This window comes from Alexandromys fortis, unplaced genomic scaffold, assembly GCF_014885135.2.
Source record: "Alexandromys fortis isolate MF-2015 unplaced genomic scaffold, M_Fortis_MF-2015_v1.1 scaffold_86, whole genome shotgun sequence".
NCBI classification, from domain to species: Eukaryota; Metazoa; Chordata; class Mammalia; order Rodentia; family Cricetidae; genus Alexandromys; species Alexandromys fortis.
Window position 1 is genome coordinate 1,838,499 of NW_026067965.1, and position 19,004 is coordinate 1,857,502.

The window sequence follows — 19,004 nt, forward strand, 5'->3', positions numbered from 1 at the left end:
CAATTGGAAGACATTAGAAGCGTTTGCTTTCTGCACTCAAACCACTGTGTTTCTAGGACAGCAGAAGTCTTTGTACATACGGTAGAAACACTGCAATTCACAGCAAAGCAGGCTCCAATCTGAGCCGAGGTGCTTCAGGCGGCGTTCGCAAGTGCACAGTGCTGGAACCTACAGTAGGAAATGCGCACCGGGTATTCAGATCCAAGGCTTCGGTGCTAAGGTTGATAAAAATCTGTGGTAGAATCTACGAAGCTGTGAAGACAAAATTACTTCACCATCCCACCACAGACGACAGACGTGAGAGCCACAGTACATGGAAGATGCTTAGTTAAGATGGAAGGGCACTAAGTCTGTGTACAACCACATAGGCGGAATCTGTGTGTGTGTGTGTGTGTGTGGTGTGTGTGGTGTGGTGTGTGTGTGTATTTCTGTCTCTTGCTCTGTGTACGTGTCACGACACTCTAGGTGGCAATGTAAACTGACTTAATGTCATAGAAAGCAATATGGAAAGGCGACCAAGAGCACAATCATACAACCTTCAGGAAATAGAGGTACTTTAATAATTTAATAATTAATGAATACACCAAATCAACATAAATCCAAGTTCAGTTTGCTTGTCCTTTTAACCCATTTCCATGTAAAATAAGTTTAAAATTGACCAAGAAAACTGGAAATGTGTAAGAGCAGAAACCTAGTTAGAATTTATGCCCCCACACAATAAAATATTACATAGCTAGTTCAAGGACCTAGGTCTGCAAGTAACATACAAAGTTGAAAACACAATACACACTCCTGTTCATGTACACATGTGAATCCAGAAATGTACAAGGGCAATCTGGGAAGAACACAGTGAAAACCGCCACAACAATAATTCTTTTGGGGTTGTTCACTCAAAGGTATTTTCCTTTATTGTCCTATAATATATTTGCATCGCCTTTTATAATTAGAAAAATAATTCTATTTAATGTTCAAACTTGTTTAGCCCTCTGAAAGGTCATGGATACTTTTTCCAATAGAAGAAAATTCACATGACTTTCTTAACAATGAGAACAGAAAACTCAGTGCAAGCCGGGCTGTGTGCTCCTTACTTTGTCAAGCTGACACAAGCTAGGGTCATCGGGAGAGAGGGAGCCTCAGTTGAGAAAATGCCCACAAGAGATTAGGCAATGCCACCCCTGGGCTGATGGTCCTAGGTTTCTATAATAGAACAGATTGAGCAAGCCAGTAAGCAGCCTTCCTTTAGGTCTCTGCTGCAGCTCCTGCCCCGGGTTCCTGCCCTGATCCCACCATGATGACCTAGATAGTCTGTGAGATAAAATAACCCCTTCCCTCCTCAGCTAGCTTTTGCTCACAGTCTTTAGGCATTAGGAACAAACCAGGGAAGAGCAGAGTCCAGAAAGCTGTGAGAGCCTTGAGACAGGAGCTCACAAGAAAAACCTCTCTCTGACAGCTGGCCCGAAGCAGTTGGTGTCAAGCCCGTGCCAGGCCCCAGATGTTATCTGCCAGCCTTCTCCACAGACATCACGTAGAGAGGGGACCCTGCCAAAGAGCTGAAGCCAAAAGCCCGTGGAAGACACAACGCGACACAGGCATTGTCACTGCCCCTCCTCAGCAGCTGTCTGGCCATTAACCAAGTCCTGTATTTAATTGCTTTAAAGTGATCGGATATAAATTGCTGATTTTTTTCAGTTATTATTAGAAATTAATCTGTAGCTCTCAATGAAGTCCAATTACTGTTTATTTCCTCTAAACAAGCTATTCCAGTAAATTATAAGCATGGGGAGGGCCGCCGGGTCTCTCGTGGTAAATTTCCAATAAAGCAAACCACGAATAAAAGCCGGGTAGAAAAACAGGCTTGTTTGTGATTTTACAGGGAGAAAAGATATCATGAGAGACATTCTGTAAGTGTGAAGACCATGGGCATGGGAAACGACTGTGAATTAAAATTTCAGCTCCGACACTTGACTGTGTGACCTGGCATTTCTGTGATGCAATCCTAGTATCTGAAGAAGGACACCAGGCGGACAGCATAGCTGTGTGCCCATTTCGCAGAAGCTGCTTTGAGCAGCATTTGGCATATAATAAATATCCCGTAAATGTTCAGAACTACCACTTCCAATAGACACTGAATGTACAAGGCATGGGTGTGCGTGTGTATGCACGCCCACCCACCCCCCCCCCAGACACACACATACGCACACGAACCTGTTAAGAAAGGGAGCTCAGGAGACTAGGAAACACAACTTAGGTCATCTTCTTGGGGGGACCAATGTGGCCTCTGGGCTTTGGTTACAAATGCCAGGGATCAACAAGGCAGGTCCCAGTGACTGACAGACACTCGGATGCCAGCATCCACTACACAGTCAAGAGTTCAAATTCTGCTTCTGCCACGATTTGGTTGTTTGACCCTGGGTGACCACTCTGCAAAGGGGAGCAATGGCTGCCTCTTTTTGTGCGGCAGGGTTGTTGTGGACTCCACTGAGCCACAGCACATGATGAAGTCATACTCAGGGTAAGGCCAAGTCTGTTCCGTAAACCTAAGTTATCGGAGGCCCAAGAGACCATGCTCCTGCCTCAGCATCCACAATGGGACAGCTTGAAAACATCCCTGCCCATGTGTGATGGCAGACAAGGCTGATGTGAGCTGCTTTATAAACTTAACACTAGGCGAGGAGGTTTTCCAGTCTTGGGCTGAGGAAAGGACAAAGCACGTTTAAATAGGTGGCAGATAAAGAGCCACACCCGCACTTACTGGCACTGATCTACAGCCATCGTCTAAGGACCCCGCGTGGGAACCCGGGTCGGCCAAGGGACACAGGAGGAATCTGTGCTGAAGTCCATGCTTAAAAAGCAATTTCACATAAAAAATAGCCGTAGTCTTTTATGAACACAGTGTGTCATGTTTATTGGGCTGTTCACAGGTAAGCTTAAAACAGGAAAAGACGGGATGCCATCAAAACCTCAAGAAACAAACTCGTTAGCTTTCTTAGCCGCAAAGGGTGCGCTCCATTGCAGCTAAGGACCAGCAGGCCATTCGTTCACGTATCTGTAATGGGCGCAATTCACTTTTCTTAGCAACAGGAAGCAAATACATTTAACCAATGACTTTCTAGAACAAGAAGAAAACTATCTTTATGAGTTAGGACAAAGAAATCGATTAAACAAATTAAATTGATGCAAAATACATTATAAAGAAAACACACATATAAAAGTGAGTAAGTGGGCCAGAGAGGGAGGGTGTCACAGAACATCACACCGAGGGAACACGGGTGCAAATTCATTTCAGTTATGAAATCAGGTCCAACGGACACATTTACCGAGGTAAAGGCACAATGACTTCCACATAATTTATGGGGAAGAAGCCAGATTCCCCACGCAGCATTCCTTCGTACCAGTTTTCATCTATCTGATTGGTTAGTGTAATGACGTCCCCTTCTTTAAATCCTAATTCTCCTTGGTTTTCTGGCTCAAAGTCATAGAGACCGCGACAGCAGGGTTGGTCCGCGGGAATGTGAGTACCTGTCCATGTGACACGGGGACAAAAAGTACAGGTTAACACGACAATCACCCGGAAACAAGAAATGGGGGAGGAGCCTGTGCTTGCGCCCTGCCCACCCCAGTGCTGGCTTCCTTTGCTCTCAGCTCTCCAGCTGCCTCGGGCAAGCCTCTGTCCCCAGTGCCTGTCTTCTCAATCCTCTGAGGGAGCAGATACGAGTCCACCCCACCTCCACTCAGCTTGGCCCGGAGCCCAAGGGGAAAAGCTAAGCACCGGGCCCCAGTCCTGTCTCCAGAATGCTCAGACTCTGCTTGTGCTGATCATCATGAACATGAAGTTGCCAACATGCTGGACATTTGCCATCGACTTAATATTCTACCTTTATTTTAACAAATTAGAAGCCCTCATATACTCCAAACACTGGCCTCCTATCTGCCAAGTCGGGTACAAACTATTCCCAGCTTCTCATCTGTCTGTATGTTTTATTTTTGCCGTCTGTGCTGGCAACTGGGTAAGTGGTAGGTTTTCTATTTTGCTTTAGAATATATAATTTCAGGACAATAAAGGAGGATAAATGAGGCTTTTCATTCAGAGTGTATCCTCCGCAGTCATGTATGGTTAGCGAACAGAATTTTATAAATAATCTTTTAATTTTATGTGCATCAGTGGTTTGCCTGCATGTGTGTCTGTGTGAGGGTGTCAGAAAACCCCTAGAGTAACAGACAGTCTTGAGCTGCCATGTGGGTGCTGGGAATTGAACCTCGGTCCTCAGGAAGAGCAGTCAATGCTTGTAAGTGCTGAGTCATCTCTCCACCCCCTTTGAACAGAATTTTATTAGAGAATTTCAATTAAATCTTTTCATGTTACAACTTTTGTCTTAAATCCATTTAGATTTTAGCAAAAAGAGGAGAAAAATTTATTATGTTTTAATAATGCCGATGCAGTTATAAAATTTTAAATGATCCTTTCTCTTTACTGATTTGAAACACTGCTTTTATATCTAATTGTTGAGAGTCTTCCTACATAGCCCAGGCTGACCTTGAACTCAAAGGGATCCTCCTGCCTCCACTTCCCAAGTGTTGGGATTGCAGGTGTATACCAGCACACCTGGCTTTGTCGTTCACTTATCATGAGCCTGGGGTCTATTTTGAGATTTTCAGTTTAGTTCAGTTGATCCATTTGGTCACTGTACCCTCTCTCTCTTCATATTATAGCTTTGAGTAAATGTTAATAATTAGTACAGCAAGCTCCTGGCCACTATTCCATCATAGAATTTCCTGGCTAGTCTTATAATCATTCAGGTAAACGTTAATACCACTGTATAATTTCCATTTTGACTGGATTACACTTGGTGTTTTTTTCCTCTGAGTAGTAATAAAATTAATTTTAAGAGATTTTTTTTTAATGATTGGCCATTTGAAAAGGCCACAGTAATGCAAGTACCACATTTTGACTCTGTGGCAAGATCACACTTGCTACTATTTTAAGGTTTCTATGCCTGTACTTAAAGGTGAAATGACTTCAGCAGGCTTTGGAAACACCATTGATTTTACTTTTTGGAGGTGAATATTTCTTCTCTGTTTCCTAGATATTCTAAAGATTTTCCACAAATTCCCTGAGCCTATAAGTTGGTGAATCTAGGGCATTTTCCAGGCGAGTTTAAGATAATGGACTTAGCATGTCTAAAGTTAGACATGTCTTCCCACTCCAGCTCCCGGGAGTCACTGCAGAACCTCAGAGTTTCCCACAGTCCCCTGTGAGGAGCTGACACTGTAATGACAGGCAAGCGCTGAGGGCCTTGGCCAAGTAAGATGCTGTGGTTGGAGAAAGGCAGGAGCATGGACCACTGGTGAGACAAGGCTGTCTCTAGGGATGGGCTGGGAGGAAGCTTAACCCCAGTCCAGGCTGTGCACACAAAGGAAGGCCATAGGCATTAGTTGGAAATCAGCCATCCAAAAAGAGATGGGGAGACTCTCTCTGCCACCAACAACTGCCTCCTCTATGAAAGGGTCCCCAAGGCTCCTTCCTAAACCCAGAGCCAGCAGAGATCATTCCAGAAGGAAGTGCGGGCTCCCAGAGCAAAACCAATTTCCAATATCCCGGCTGAAATCTCTGATAAGCTTTCCCTCTGCCGTTCAATTTTATGGTTTCCATGTTTGTTTCCTTTTCCCCTTGTTGCTAGGCCAGTGGTGGTCTGAACAGGGCTCACACAGTTGAATGTCTGGAGTCATCCCATTATTTTGCTACATAGACGGGTTGGTTCTTTATACTGCTCTTAGGTAGCTCGTTTGGTTTGTGGACTGTTTAGGAAGGATCAGGAGGTGTGGCCTTGCTGCAGGAGGAGTGTCACTGCGGGTGGCTTGGGTCACAGAAGTGCCTGCCAGGCCTAGTCTCTCTCTCTCTGCTAACTGCCTGCAGATCAGGATGCAGTCTCTCAGCCAGTGTCCCAGTGCCATGCCTGCTGGCCTGCCACCACGTTCCCCACCACGGTGGTCATGGACCAACTCTCTGACATTGTAAACAAGCCCCAAATGTTTCCTTTGACAAGTTGCCGTGGGTCGTGGTGTCTCTTCACAGCAATAGAGCTGTAACCTTGAGACTGTGCAGAGTTGAGACTCTGTAAGAGACTGTACTCCGTCCTCACATATGGGGTTCACATAAAGCCAACAAGAGGAAAAGCCAGGAGAAAGAATGGCAGTGGATGATCCGGGTACTCCTGTGGTTGGCCAAGGATGGCTCCAGGACCTGTTTAAGCACGTCTTGCAATGTAGGTTATTCTTTTTCAAATTTCCAGATCCTGTCAGCCTGGGGGAGGGAACTGAGAACCATGAGCACCATAGCCTTCCCTGCATGTTTGGAAGTGGACGGAGCTTCAGCTGCTGGGGGAAGAGGAAGCAGAGGTGATGAAGCCTCTCCTTCTGCTGAGAGGCAGCCCCCACCCTTCGGGCGACCTGTAGGCTGACAGCCTCTTGGAATCGGGTCTATCCACAGAGACATCCTGGACCTTCTGGATGCTCATGGACTTAGATGGCTCCTTCCTGGAGAGACCTGAGCCCAGCCAGTCAGTAAATCCCTTTTGTTACCCTGATGGCAGCCACGGAGACTAATGTAAACATTGGGGCTTGGCTTCACTGTCCTAAGCTTTACAGAGTAACATTCAGTAATGGCAAAGCACCAGGGAACCGAGTTTCCAACAGAGGATGCTCCACTTTGACTTTGGCCACTCAGTTCCTAATGAAGGTGGGCAGGGCCACACACCAAGAACCTGGGGCTGTGAGTCAAGGTCCACATCTCTGAGGAACAACTGCTTCAGGGTGGCACGTAAGAGAGCCAGATTCTTTCCACGGCCCTGCCACTAGCAGACCTGACTGAGGAGGAGCAGGTGGAACAGACTTCATGGGCTCTGAAAGCCACCTCCTCAAACACTGTCCAGGCAGGAGGCAAACAGCGAGCCCTGCACCAACCTTCCCTTTTGGGAGAGGTCACGGGGCAGATATCAGGCCAGACAGAAACACCAAGGTTCCAGACCTCACACCATGGTCTACCTCACTCTAGGTCACCTTCCACACAATCTGTGATGCTGTTGAGACACGTGCAGGTTCTCACACTCACTGTGCGGCTCACTAGCTAGCTTTCCCTCCCACTTACGTATCAGCCACCTGCAATGACCAAAATACAGTAGGAGACAGCTGTCCAAGACAACATGTAAGCGCATACATGTGCATGCTCTCTCTCTCACACACACACACGCACACACACACGTGCACACACACACACACACACACACACACTGAACTTATCAGGAAACAGACACATGACTCACTTCTCACTTCATTCATTACAGGCAAAGGCCACAGCATGTTGCCCACTTTGATATTCCCAGAGAGGCAGCGACCAGCACACATATCACCGCGCCAGTGGATAAACACTACACAAGGAACATCTCATGAGACCGTGAGGAAGACCCCAAGAAGGAGTCCCTTTGCGCCCTTTCTGCCCTGCCTTGCTACCAAGCACACTCCTTGGATGTAGACAAACTTGTCCATGAACAACAATCAGAACTCGGGCTTACCCTTGTGGCAGTACAACATTCTGAAATGCTTCCTGACACATTTTTCATTCTGGGGTATCGTGGTTACCCCGGGGCGCTCTACCAAGTAAGTCTCCCTATGACAGAGGGAGCAGAGAGCCTGGGAGTGAACCAAGCGGTCCATGTCAGCTTCTAAGTTGTGAAACACTGCGAGGGTCAAGGCGTTCAGGCTTCTGTGCAGGAGGCCAGGGACACTTTGTAAGATGTACGAAACAGGCAGACTGGTTCCGAAGAACCAGGGCTACAAGACCTGGGAGCCCAGAGATTTTATTCAATTCGTGGAGATGGAGGCATTGCTTCTTGTCACTTAGGAAAGAGATAGAAGCACTTTCCTAGAGGGGGAGGACCTGGAAGAGAAGACAGTGGCCCACAGCGTGGAATCACTTCCTAGATTACACCCAGAGGATGACGTCAGCCCGACTTCCCACTGGAACTGCGGGGCAAGGCAGGCTCCCAAAGTGCTCTGAGCCAGGGAGAATATGATGGAACGAAACCAAAGAGAGGCTTGAGGTAACCACCACCTGCTCCCCACTAAATGCAGACAGATCACCCGAGCACCGGCAGGAGTGAGGCATGGCTGGGGCTCCACGGGTCACCTGCAGGACATCACAGATGCTCAGCCCGCACAAACCTGGCTTCTCAGAGGTGGGACTGGAGTAAGAGCCGTCAGCAGGCGGTCCTCACTCATCAACAGCCTGGGAAGGACAGGGGACGAGGCCACAGCTAAGGAAAACCACCGGCTCCAAGAAGGGGTTCCTCTCAGAGCCAACAACAGTTATTTCCTGAATCTGTGAGTAATAACCGGGCCATTGGTGCTCTTCACTGGAAGACAATGGATTACTTTGAATGGCAAGATTACATCTTTTTCCATTAAGAGAAATGGAAAAAAGATTAATCTTTCTCTTTTTTTTTTCTTCCTCTTTCCATTTTTGGCAAAGAGTGGAATGGGAAAAAGATCAGGCTGTTTCCGCCGCTGGTCTAAACAGAGACTCACACCAAGGCCAGCTAGAGAAATAAAATTTCTGCCCACCTGAGAGAAAGTGGCTGGGCCTTCCAGGACACAAAATCCACATCACGGAAGCTGGAACTTTCAGTCATCCAAAACAATCTCTGCTTCCTCAGTGTTTGGGATACCTATCTCCTAAATGCTTGGCTTCCCACTGCCAGACACAAAACTCCAGGCAGGCAAACAGCTCGCCCGGCCAGCATCCCATCTCTGTCCCCGTGGTCTCAGAGCCCTGAGCCCCCCTTCACCCCGGCTTTTGCATGTAGCTGTTGGTAACCAGAACCGTGGATAAGACATGCACACGAGTTTGTTACTGGCTAGCACAAGGGTGTGTGCCCTAGTTCAGGGAGCAGACACCAGGACCCATGGAGTCCACTGGGGAAGGCCACAGCCCCCTCCGCCCACCCTCGGGAGGCTGTGTTTATTTTCTCTTGCTTCTGAGACCTGGTTTTAACGTAACATGAGAGGAGAGGTAGGAAACACTGTTTGTCTTTGTGAACAGAGAAAAGAGGGGATCCCTTTTAAATATTTACCATTCAAGATCTGCCCTAAACCACAGAAAGAGAGAGAGAGAGAGAGAGAGAGAGAGAGAGAGAGAGAATGTGTTTTCTGTCAGCCACACACAATAGAGATGGAAACCTATTCTTCACTTCCCTGTTGGCTATCACGATGTGGTCCATTTTCTAACAATAGAGGGTCCCATCTTAACCTCAGGAAAATCCTTCCCAGGGCACTCCCCTCAGCCTCATCCCTGTTTGCACAGTTCCTACCTGAATGTGTCACTGGCATACGTACTTGCTGACATTTTTTTTTTCATGAAGTAGCCATCTAATCCCATAATGCATCTTACCCAGCTGCAAACCTTCCTGGTGTTAGCATTTACCTATGTGTGGCAACAGCGGGACTTCGGCCTCAGAGACAGTGGATTGAATCTGATGACTAGCTACTTCCCTTCAGTGTAAGGGCAGGGAAGGCAGTGCTGAGTTCTGACCCCGCCCATGGGCAGGGTCAGCTTGAGGACCACTCCATCTCTGAGCAGCAGTGGGAAGGTATAACCTGTTCCATGTTTCAGGAGGTCTCAACTCCTCTCCTTATCTGAGCCAATCCCTACCCTTCAGCTGAGATCCTCAGCCCAACACGACCCAGGGAGCTCTGAGGCCTGGGAACGCTGAAGACACACCCTGTGCCTGAATCCTACCCACCCTCGAGGGATGCTCTTCCCTATAGGGGCTTCTGTGCTCCCTTCCTGCGGCTGGAGCCTGCCATCTGCAACAGCATCCACTCGCTAGACGCCAACACAGACACCGTTGTCAGAGCAGAGCGCCTGATGCTCTCCCTCCTCCCTCAGGCTGGGGAGCTGCTCTCAAATGCTGTTTCCATGCTTGGCTTTGAGGGAGATGAAGGCTGAGGGGGATGAAGCAGGGGATGCTCTCTTCACAAGCTGGAAAAGCGGAAGCTCGTCCACCGTCCATCACCACGTCTCATCTTGACTATCTTCCAGATCACCAAAGGAGTTCCTCTCTCCTCTGCTGGCCTTCATTCCAGGGATTCCAAGACCCAGGCAGCACTTCCTCCAAGCACGTGAATGAAGGCACACTGGATCCCTTCAAACACACCCACTTTCTGGGAGTCGGGGGAGTGGAGAACAATTCACAGCGCCCACTGTCAGCATCAGTCCTGAAGGACAAGGCGTGGGGTCTCCAGGAAGCTACTGACCTGAGAAGGGCTCTTGGTCTCTTAGTAAATACCCCAAACTGTTGTGCCTTTTGAGATTTTGTTCCCGTTTTGTTTTTGTTTTGTTTTAAATATATACATATATAACTTTTTTCTTGCCTCCCTTGTAGCCGGGGTTGCGACCTGTCACTTTTCCCGCTGCCAGTGGACCTTCCCGAAGCAGTCCCTCAGGCCCTTCTAATCTGCTGCCTTCAGTCTGTGGTAGGCTGGGAAATCAGACAACCGATTATGTAGTATCAACAGTGGCTGTGCTGTGGGCTCTTACACTGTAGCAAGTACCATGCTTTATGTTATGCTTAGAACAACTCTACCCCTGCTCTACATACAGAGGACAGAATCGGGACCCAGAAGTACAAAGCGACAGGGATGGGATTGTAGATCTCTCTGAATCCCAGCCCCCTTCTTCCTCCTTGGCTGCAGCTGGGGGAGGGGAGGGGGGAGGACGTGACTTGTCTTCTATTCTCTCCCATTTCTCATGGCCAAATGCTCAACAGTGTTGCAGCGTCACCTAAGCTATGCTAAGGCTCAGAGAGAAGGAGCCTGGCCAGTAGAGGGTCAGTATGGCAATGGGGAGTGAAACGCAAGTGTCCTGGAAGCTTTGTTTCCACGAGATGGTCACTGTAAGATCTGACTATACCTGAAGAATCTGACTCAATAATTTATCTAAACATGTTGGGGCAAAACCACAATTTAACATCTTCTTCCTCTCCCCTTTTCTTCTCTTCTCTGCTCACTGTCTCCTCACTCATCTCCCCCTCCCCCATCTTGTCTCCAGGCCAAGCTGGCCTCAAACTTGCTGAGGATGACCTTGAACTTCTGATGTTCTAGACTCTACCTCCCAAATTCTGGGTCCATCACAACATATCACTAAGCTCCGTTAACATAGTACTGGGGATCCAGTCCAGGGCTTCAGGCAAGCTAGGTGTGAGCTCCGCCTACTGAGCTCCATACCCAGCCCCAAAGTCTACTTCTAGCTCAGGCTTGTGCAAGGTCGCCAAGTGTGTGCTCAGTGTGTGCCCTAGGCCAGGCACCATGCTCAACCTGTATCAATCTATTTCTCTTGAGTTAGGAGGTTCATATTTGGTTCGGGCTCTCTCTCCAAAATTTATAATCTCCGAGTTTAGTTCTGAGTTCTTTAGAGGCTAATCCTTTACCCATGGCAGACTAAGATGCAACATTGGTGTATAACTCTGACACACACACACACACACACACACACGTTTGTTTTTACCAGGCCTAAGTTACAATCTGCATCCATCAGATTAGACAAAAACTAGCAGTCCCCAGGGCCCGGGCTCTGGCACAGATCACCAGGGTCTCCTTTTCCTTGAAGCCCCGCCCCCACCTCAAGCCAGTCTCCATCCCCAGCTAGCCTTAAAATCCCTATGCTGATCCTCTGGTCCTCCCAAGTGTTGGGATTATACAACTTAAAATTTAAATCTTAATCTATAATGAATCCATTGTAAATTGCTAGGTAAAGCATACATATATATATATGTATATATATATATATATATGAAATAACAGCCCACTATTTATTACAACAGGTGATTTATTGAAATGCCTAATGGGGGAATGCAAGTTTATTCATTATCTTCATCACATCATAAGGCATGTGATTCGTTCTAACCTTACACCAACCTTCACCATCCACACAGGTTCATCACTTGGGTTTAATGAAAAGAGCTTGTGCCCTATCATGACGAAGGCCAGAGCTGTCTATTGGGATGACTGGTGCAGATTCTACAGAAGTGACAATTTATTTAGTTACCCCCCGACTGGTGGCCCTCAACTAGAACCAGGTCCAGTGTTTATGAGTTGTTTTTGCCGAGACATGGGGAATGGGAAATTCTGGCTGCCACCAAAGGTGGCTTTCTGGTGACTGGTACAGGGACAGGCTAGCCAATGGCCCTGGGCAGAGCTACTTCCTGCTTCGTACAGCATGGGTTAGTCACTAAGGTGGGAAAACCAGAAGACTCTGCGCAAATAAAGGGCTTCGGGGGTTCCTCTAAGAATCAAGACTGGCTGCTCGTCCTGGGCTCTCATTCTCCAGAAAGGGAAGTGCCACAGATCACCCAGGTGTCATTGGTGTAGATTCACGTGGTCCCCTGGAGCTGTTCACTCAGCTGCTCTGCTCATAATCTCCAGAGACAATGGACTTCTACACTCTCTCTTATATAGCGGCACCGAACAATATTTGGATTATGCCGTTTGAAATGTTAGCTTGTAGCTTAGCTTATCCATGTTGTTATAAAATACATAGATGACTATAAGATATTCTGAATCTGAGATAATATCATACAGCCATTTCCACTAGGTTCTACTGAAATTCCCAAAGCTAAGAGAGAGGCTATGTCTTGTGGCTCTCAGAAGCTTCTGTGACAGAGAACGTAGATAAATTCTAGGAACCTATTCTATACAGTGAGGAAGCCTTTCCCTTCCAATGCTTCCTTCAGCTTGGGAAAAACAGCAAAGGGCTTCAGCTACTTCCCCACGCCAGCAGCTACTGACCGACACACATACCTCTTCACAATCTGCTTTCTAACAATGACCTCTTAATATCGGAAATGTTAAATGCTCAACCTGACAACAGTTTAAGATGTTGAGAATGCAAGGGACTCAGAGACAACATAACAGATGCAGCATTCAGAGCTCAGAGCGCCCCAGCATAGGAAGTCCAATGTCTTCATTCAACACAAGTCCACATCCGTCGGGAGATGGTGAGAGACCTACCCAAAGCTGGCCCTGATTGCCGGCATCTGAACTACAGTGTGGGACTCTTGCCCCCTGGCTTATCAGAACCACCACTGAGAGCTACAGAAATGGCTGTGGAGGAAGGGGGAGGGAGGACAGACCTGCTAACTGAACGAATTCCATCCTCAGGACTCTGTGAAATTTTAATTTCCTCTTCGGAAATTTAGGTCAATAAATGTGTGTGCTCCTATTGCAAAGTGAGTGTGTTTTTTAACTTGTGAGCCCTGCCTTTCCTTTTCGAATACATGTTTATTTTCCAATGTAGTCCCAGGAGACTGGTGCCCATGAGAGGAATGACTTGGGCTCTACAAGCTATTTCTGAGCAGCCTTTAAACTGTCGAGAAATTTATAAAAGTCTCTTTTATACCCAAGAAGTAGAATGTCTTAGCACAAGTCGTCAGAGAGATTTATTCTGCCTGTTCTGACGGCCCATGGCACACATCTGTTAACGACCCTCAGCCTTCTCCACACACATGAAGCAGATTTCAGCCCGAGTCCTGTTAACCCTTAGCTGTCACAGTACTAATTAGGACCTTCGGGAATCTCAGAGGAGAAGGAAGAAGAAAGCCTCATGAGCAGATGCCACCAAAACCCAAAAACGTAAGGCTGTGATAGAGAAGCCTGAGCCTGTGTCTGAGTGTGTCCTGACCTTTTGGCAAATGCCTCTCTCTTAATGTCTGCCCTTCGTGTATTAAAGCCTTCCCCTAATGCCTCCAGCACAGCTAAAATACATACGCAGGAAAAGGTGAATTACAACCTGCTCTCTACTTTACTGTAGAGTGAGTGACAACTCGGAGCCTCATACAGGGTTCCTGGGGTGAGAAAGGTTCTGGAACACCGGTCTCAAGTGCCACACTGTTTTCTAACCCATGACCTTCAGAGAACTGCCCAGGTACGGAGTTCAGCTCAGGCTTTCCTTGGCTTCCGCTTCTCTTCAGGGACAAAGGGACAACTTGAGCTGATGAAACGGCGTGACCACGTGCACGGGAGCTTGGACAGACTCTCCTTTCTCCTGGCCAGGGTCTGAACTTGGCCTTCTTCCACAGCGCAGGTCCCCTCCTCCGCCCTGGCTCTGCCATTCGCCCCTTTAACTACCTAGCAACGATGCTATCGGCGGCTCCATCGCAGTCCCTCGGCGGTGTCTGCCTAACTGACCTACATCCTTTCATCGCTCTCTGCCCTTTTTCCCTCTCTAGAAAGAAGAAATGATGAAGAAAATGTTCTTGGAATCCATTTCTGGCAGAGCCTTCAGAGCTTTCCTTAAAATTGTTACTGAAATGCTTGACATTTTTCCTCTCCTTTATAAACATTATGGGCAAATCATTCGGAACCCTAATGGAAAGTAATTTCCCATTAACGCAGGCTGTAAAATGCTATTTTCTTTTGAAACTGTGCCTGGGAAACAAACAGCACGGGGCCCTCTTACACTCAAAAATTCCACCTACAAATCAGCAAAGCTCAGGGACGGATGCGTGACACAGCAAGGCACAGGGCCACAGCGGCACTAGGGAGACTCCACAGCCTTGGGCCTCTGGACACAGGCTTTCTAAAAGCCAGCTGAGCAGCACAGGTCTCACCATGTAATCTGCCTGGGGACGGGGACAGAGCTACTGGCCAAGGAGAAAGGACGGGAGCTCAGAATGACGCCGCCTACGTGAGGTCGCCAAGGGCTCCTTTGTCCTGTCCTGCTTCCCCTCTACCAAGCCAGGTGCACACAGCATATGCCCTTAACCATGACACACTGGCCACACCCCGTGATTATGAATCCTTGGAACAAATCATTCTGAATGCTCTTAAACATTCTGTTACATTTGCCAGGGTTTTCTCTGTGTGTATGGGGTGGGGGTCTATGTGTGTGCATGTGTGCACATGTGTGTCTGTGTATACTTGTATGTATGTGGTCTGTGCATGCTTACAAGCATGTAGGAGTGTGGACATGGTCTGTGCATGTGTGCATGTGTGTGTTTACTTGCATGTGGAAGCCAGAGATCAATGTCATGTGTCTTCTATCATTCTCTATCTTAACTTTGAGGCAGGGTCTCTCACTGAACCAGCTTGGAGTTGACGGATTCTGCACACCTGCTGGCCATTCCTCCCATCTCTGCCTTCCCAGCACTGGGTTACGGGTGCATACTGCTGCGCCTGCGCTTTCATGTGGGCACTGAGGGTCTGGACACAGGTCCTCTGGCCAGCACGACTACCGTTTTACCAGCTGAGCCATCCCTCCATCCCCAAGCATCCCTTCTTGATGACATCAGATAGGCCATCTGTGAGGGAAGCTATCCGTTCCTGCTACCCACGGACTGGGTGACCGACAGAGAACTCCCACTTGACTCCGAGAGTCCCTTGCTTATGTAAAATGAGGGTACATCGGTAGCAGAGATGCATGTGTGTAGCAGACTGTCTAAGCCAACACCACACTGCGGTGTAGTCGCTACCAGCATTCCTACTACTGTGGCTTTATTGTCATCATCGCTCTCTGCGACACTGTATGAGGAAGAGAGGAGGTCCATGCACAAAGCAACAAATAATGCACCCACATACTGCAGGCACCCAATGCTACAGGCCCTATGCCTGTCCCTGACATCTGATCCAAGTATCTGACTCCTCACAGAACTCAACAGTCTCCTTACTGCCAGTCTGCAACTAGAACAAAAGAAAGCCGGGTCTGTCTCACGGCCAGGAAGAGATGGCGTTCTGGGGGACCTTTATCCAAGGTCCTAGAGTCCTGTCTCGAAGAACAAAGCCCTTGCTGGGTACATGCTGGAAGGGAGGAAGGGGAGGCCAGGACTAGCTTGAGGACTGGGGTCTGCTTTACCCACAGCTAAAAGCCTGGAAGCGAAGGCTGGGACTGTACTCGTTTCCAAAGTTTAGTTCACTTGTTTATAGCCGCCATTTTTATAAACAGGAAGCTTGAAATGGCGCCCAGAAAACTCTGGATTCAGAGTAAAGATTGGCTTCAGGCCAGAAATCGGCAAATCTTAAAATGTACAAAACCTGTACATTTCATCCAAACAACCAGAGTTCTGAGACAGGGAGGCGGGCACTACTAAAGCCTGGTCCTAGGGCAACAGACACACAGTGAGCAGCCCAGCAAAGCAGGATGCAGGTTACCCAGCAGACAGCCCAAAGGGCCAGAGAAAGTGTGATGTTTACGCAGGGTGCACGATTTCCTTAAAGCAGCCATGTTTGAATGGCTTCTTCAGAGCCACCGACTTTCCCAACGGGAGGTTTGCATTCACTCAAATATGTGCTGCTGAAATACAATTTTAAAGATAGCTTCAAAACAGATAAACACTGTCCACAGCTTCGCGTAGCCTAATGCAGCTGTGCTTCCGGCCATGCAGTCATGGGATCCACTTAAATTTCTGAACTCCATACCTGCCTGTGGCTCTGTATAACCCACACACCACGAGATGCATAGTGTCTCACTTAATCTGCCAACACCTATTTATCCTATCCAACTATCGACAAAATGTCCACAAATAAGTAACTAGCCACCAGATTGTTTCCACATACCACTTCTCGGAGATTATTTACCAGGTATACAAGAATATTCGGGGATTAAGTTATTTCTTTAGGGTGTGTTTCGAGGCGTGAAGCCAGAGCTACAGTAATTTCCCATGAGTCGTGTCAGGGGTTGGCAAACTGGGCTAGAAGCCCAACAGCGTGAAAGCCGGTTACGCTTGTTCACTCCTCCATGGACATGCTCGATGACGTAACAATAAAGTTCGGTAGTTGTTACGGAGACCACACGGCCCTGCAGAGACCAGACTTCTAACATATGTACTGTCTGGCCCTCCACCAAATGTCTGCCCACACCTCAGCCATTCTAATGTATGACTCCACAGCGCTTGTGAGATTGCACCCGAGTGACACATTTGAACAGAAATGGAGTCTGCAACGCCCATGAGACTCCAACAGAAGGCCATGAGAACCAGAGCAGAGGGTTTCTTCTAGGAACTTCCTAGGGCGTGCATATGGAAGCTGCACACTGCCTACCCGCCCCTTCCTCTTCCATGGTGATAGAACTATGGGTAAGATCTGGTTCTCCAGCTGGATGTGTCATGTGACTAAGCCCTGGCCAGAGGGATGGAAGGCAGGTGATGTGAGTCACTGAGGCTCAGCTCTTTAAGGAGAAACTCTGCACCTAGATTTCTATCCATTTCTTGAATCTCTTGGGAGAGGTGGCTACTATTAGCGCAGTGTAGAAACGGTTTCCAGAAGCCAGGCATTGGCACAATAAAACCTGCCACCAGAGACAATGACTCAGAAGGCAGCAATGGAGAGAACGCGTATGTAAGAGGCTTGAGAGCCCGTGACGCCAATGAGGTCACAACAAAGCATTTGGTCTAAGTTTTATATGGGACAACCTTGGAGGCAGACTACACACCAGGAACCCTAAAACAGAAGATGGGGAGAACTAAGATGTGTGTGCCCGTTAGTTACCCCTGTTGAAGCCGGAGAGTTAGCGGACGAGGCTGAGAATCTCTGAGACTGTGAGGAAAGATATCAGGAGAGAGCGGGGGCTGAGAGTCAGATGCTAGGAAAGCCCTCTTTCAAGAGTGCTGAAGATCCGGAGGTAGGCACATCCCTGCCGCCAACCCTTACTGCCTCACCAACCTAAGGGAGTTAGGGTGGTCACTGTCACAGTTAATAGGGGCCACGCAAAAGCATGAAGTTGCTAAATACAGTGGGAGAGGCCTATGAACAAGATGGAAATAATAACAAAAAAGCAATGCATTTTGGAAACAAAACTGTAAAACAATACAGTTGCTTTTGTTCTGTATTTACCAAACAAAACATCAAGACTCTGTTATATGTAAAATGTTCCAGCCACAGGTAGGACAACAGCATACTCAGTCCTTAGGAGAGGCGAAGTCTAGGGAAAGAGACCTGATGCGGATGGAAATCATAGAGAGACTATAGGAAAATAGACATTAATTGAGGTTTTTTTCTGGTTTATTTTACCCCAGATCCTACTTAAAATCTAACAGTACAGTACTTGAGGTGGTGTCTGGCACATCTCAGGTGCTCAGAGAATGCTAACCAAACCTTCCTAACAATTGAGAAGCTATTTTGAAGGTGATGACCTTTAAACGTAGAGGATACCATAGCAGCTACGGGCCTTTGGTCAAGGGGCTGTCTAACGGCCACACTGGAAGGCATCAGTACACAAAAGTACAACAATAATTCTTCCCGGTGCTGGGCTTCAAATTTGAACACGTGACCACTGGAACTGGGGAAGGAGGACTCGTCAGTCAGCCAAAGAAAAGTCTACCCAGAGCCGGGCGATGGTGGCGCAAGCCTTTAATCCCAGCACTCAGGAGGCAGAGGCAGGTGGATCTCTGTGAGTTCAAGACTAGCCTGGTCTACAGAGCTAGTTCCAGGACAGGCTCCAACACCACAGAGAAACCCTGTCTCAAAAAACCAAAAAAGTCCACCCGTTCCTCAGCACATTCCCACCAAGGGCCTCGGCAACACAAGACTGAGCACGCCTAACTGGAGACCCTGCTTGGCATGCTTCGGAGGGCTGACTTACCTGATATCTTTGAGGAAGTGCTGGTGGAGACTCCATTGATGTCACTGGGGCTCGTGCTCACAGGCTTTGGCACGTATTCTCTCCTGGGGAGTTTGGAGGCATACGTTATACTGCAACACACATGGGAGGCCAAGTCAGACCTTCGTCCCAGACAGCAGAGACTCCCTAGTCCACAGGCCTTAGCTTTTCTTGAGGACCACCAGACCCAGTGGGATTGTGTACCCCAACCTCTGAGAGCCCGGTGTGTCAGGGACACAACCGTGTGCGGTTCTTTCAGTCTGTACTCTAGTCTCTAGTTGACATTCATCTGGAAGAATGTCCTCATAATGTTTAGCAAGCAGACACTGCCCTAGGCTAGCCACCTTCTGTCCTCTCTGACACC

The 19,004-nt window shown here is 48.0% G+C and overlaps 1 protein-coding gene across 4 annotated transcripts in view; it reads right to left on the bottom strand.

Moving 5' to 3' along the window:
- Positions 1–2,190: 2,190 nt before the first annotated feature.
- Positions 2,191–19,004, bottom strand: part of Sh3gl3 (SH3 domain containing GRB2 like 3, endophilin A3) — an 88,217-nt gene continuing 71,403 nt past the window's right edge. For 3 of the 4 annotated variants that reach the window (XM_050154016.1, XM_050154017.1, XM_050154014.1), the window contains 2 exons: positions 18,623–18,732; positions 2,193–3,519 (listed from right to left, as the gene is read on the bottom strand). In XM_050154016.1, coding sequence (XP_050009973.1) covers positions 3,314–3,519; positions 18,623–18,732 — 316 coding nt within the window. In that variant the 3' untranslated portion in view covers positions 2,193–3,313. Of the gene's footprint in view, positions 3,520–18,622; positions 18,733–19,004 lie in introns of all 4 variants that reach the window. The other variant, XM_050154018.1, reaches the window with a different exon arrangement.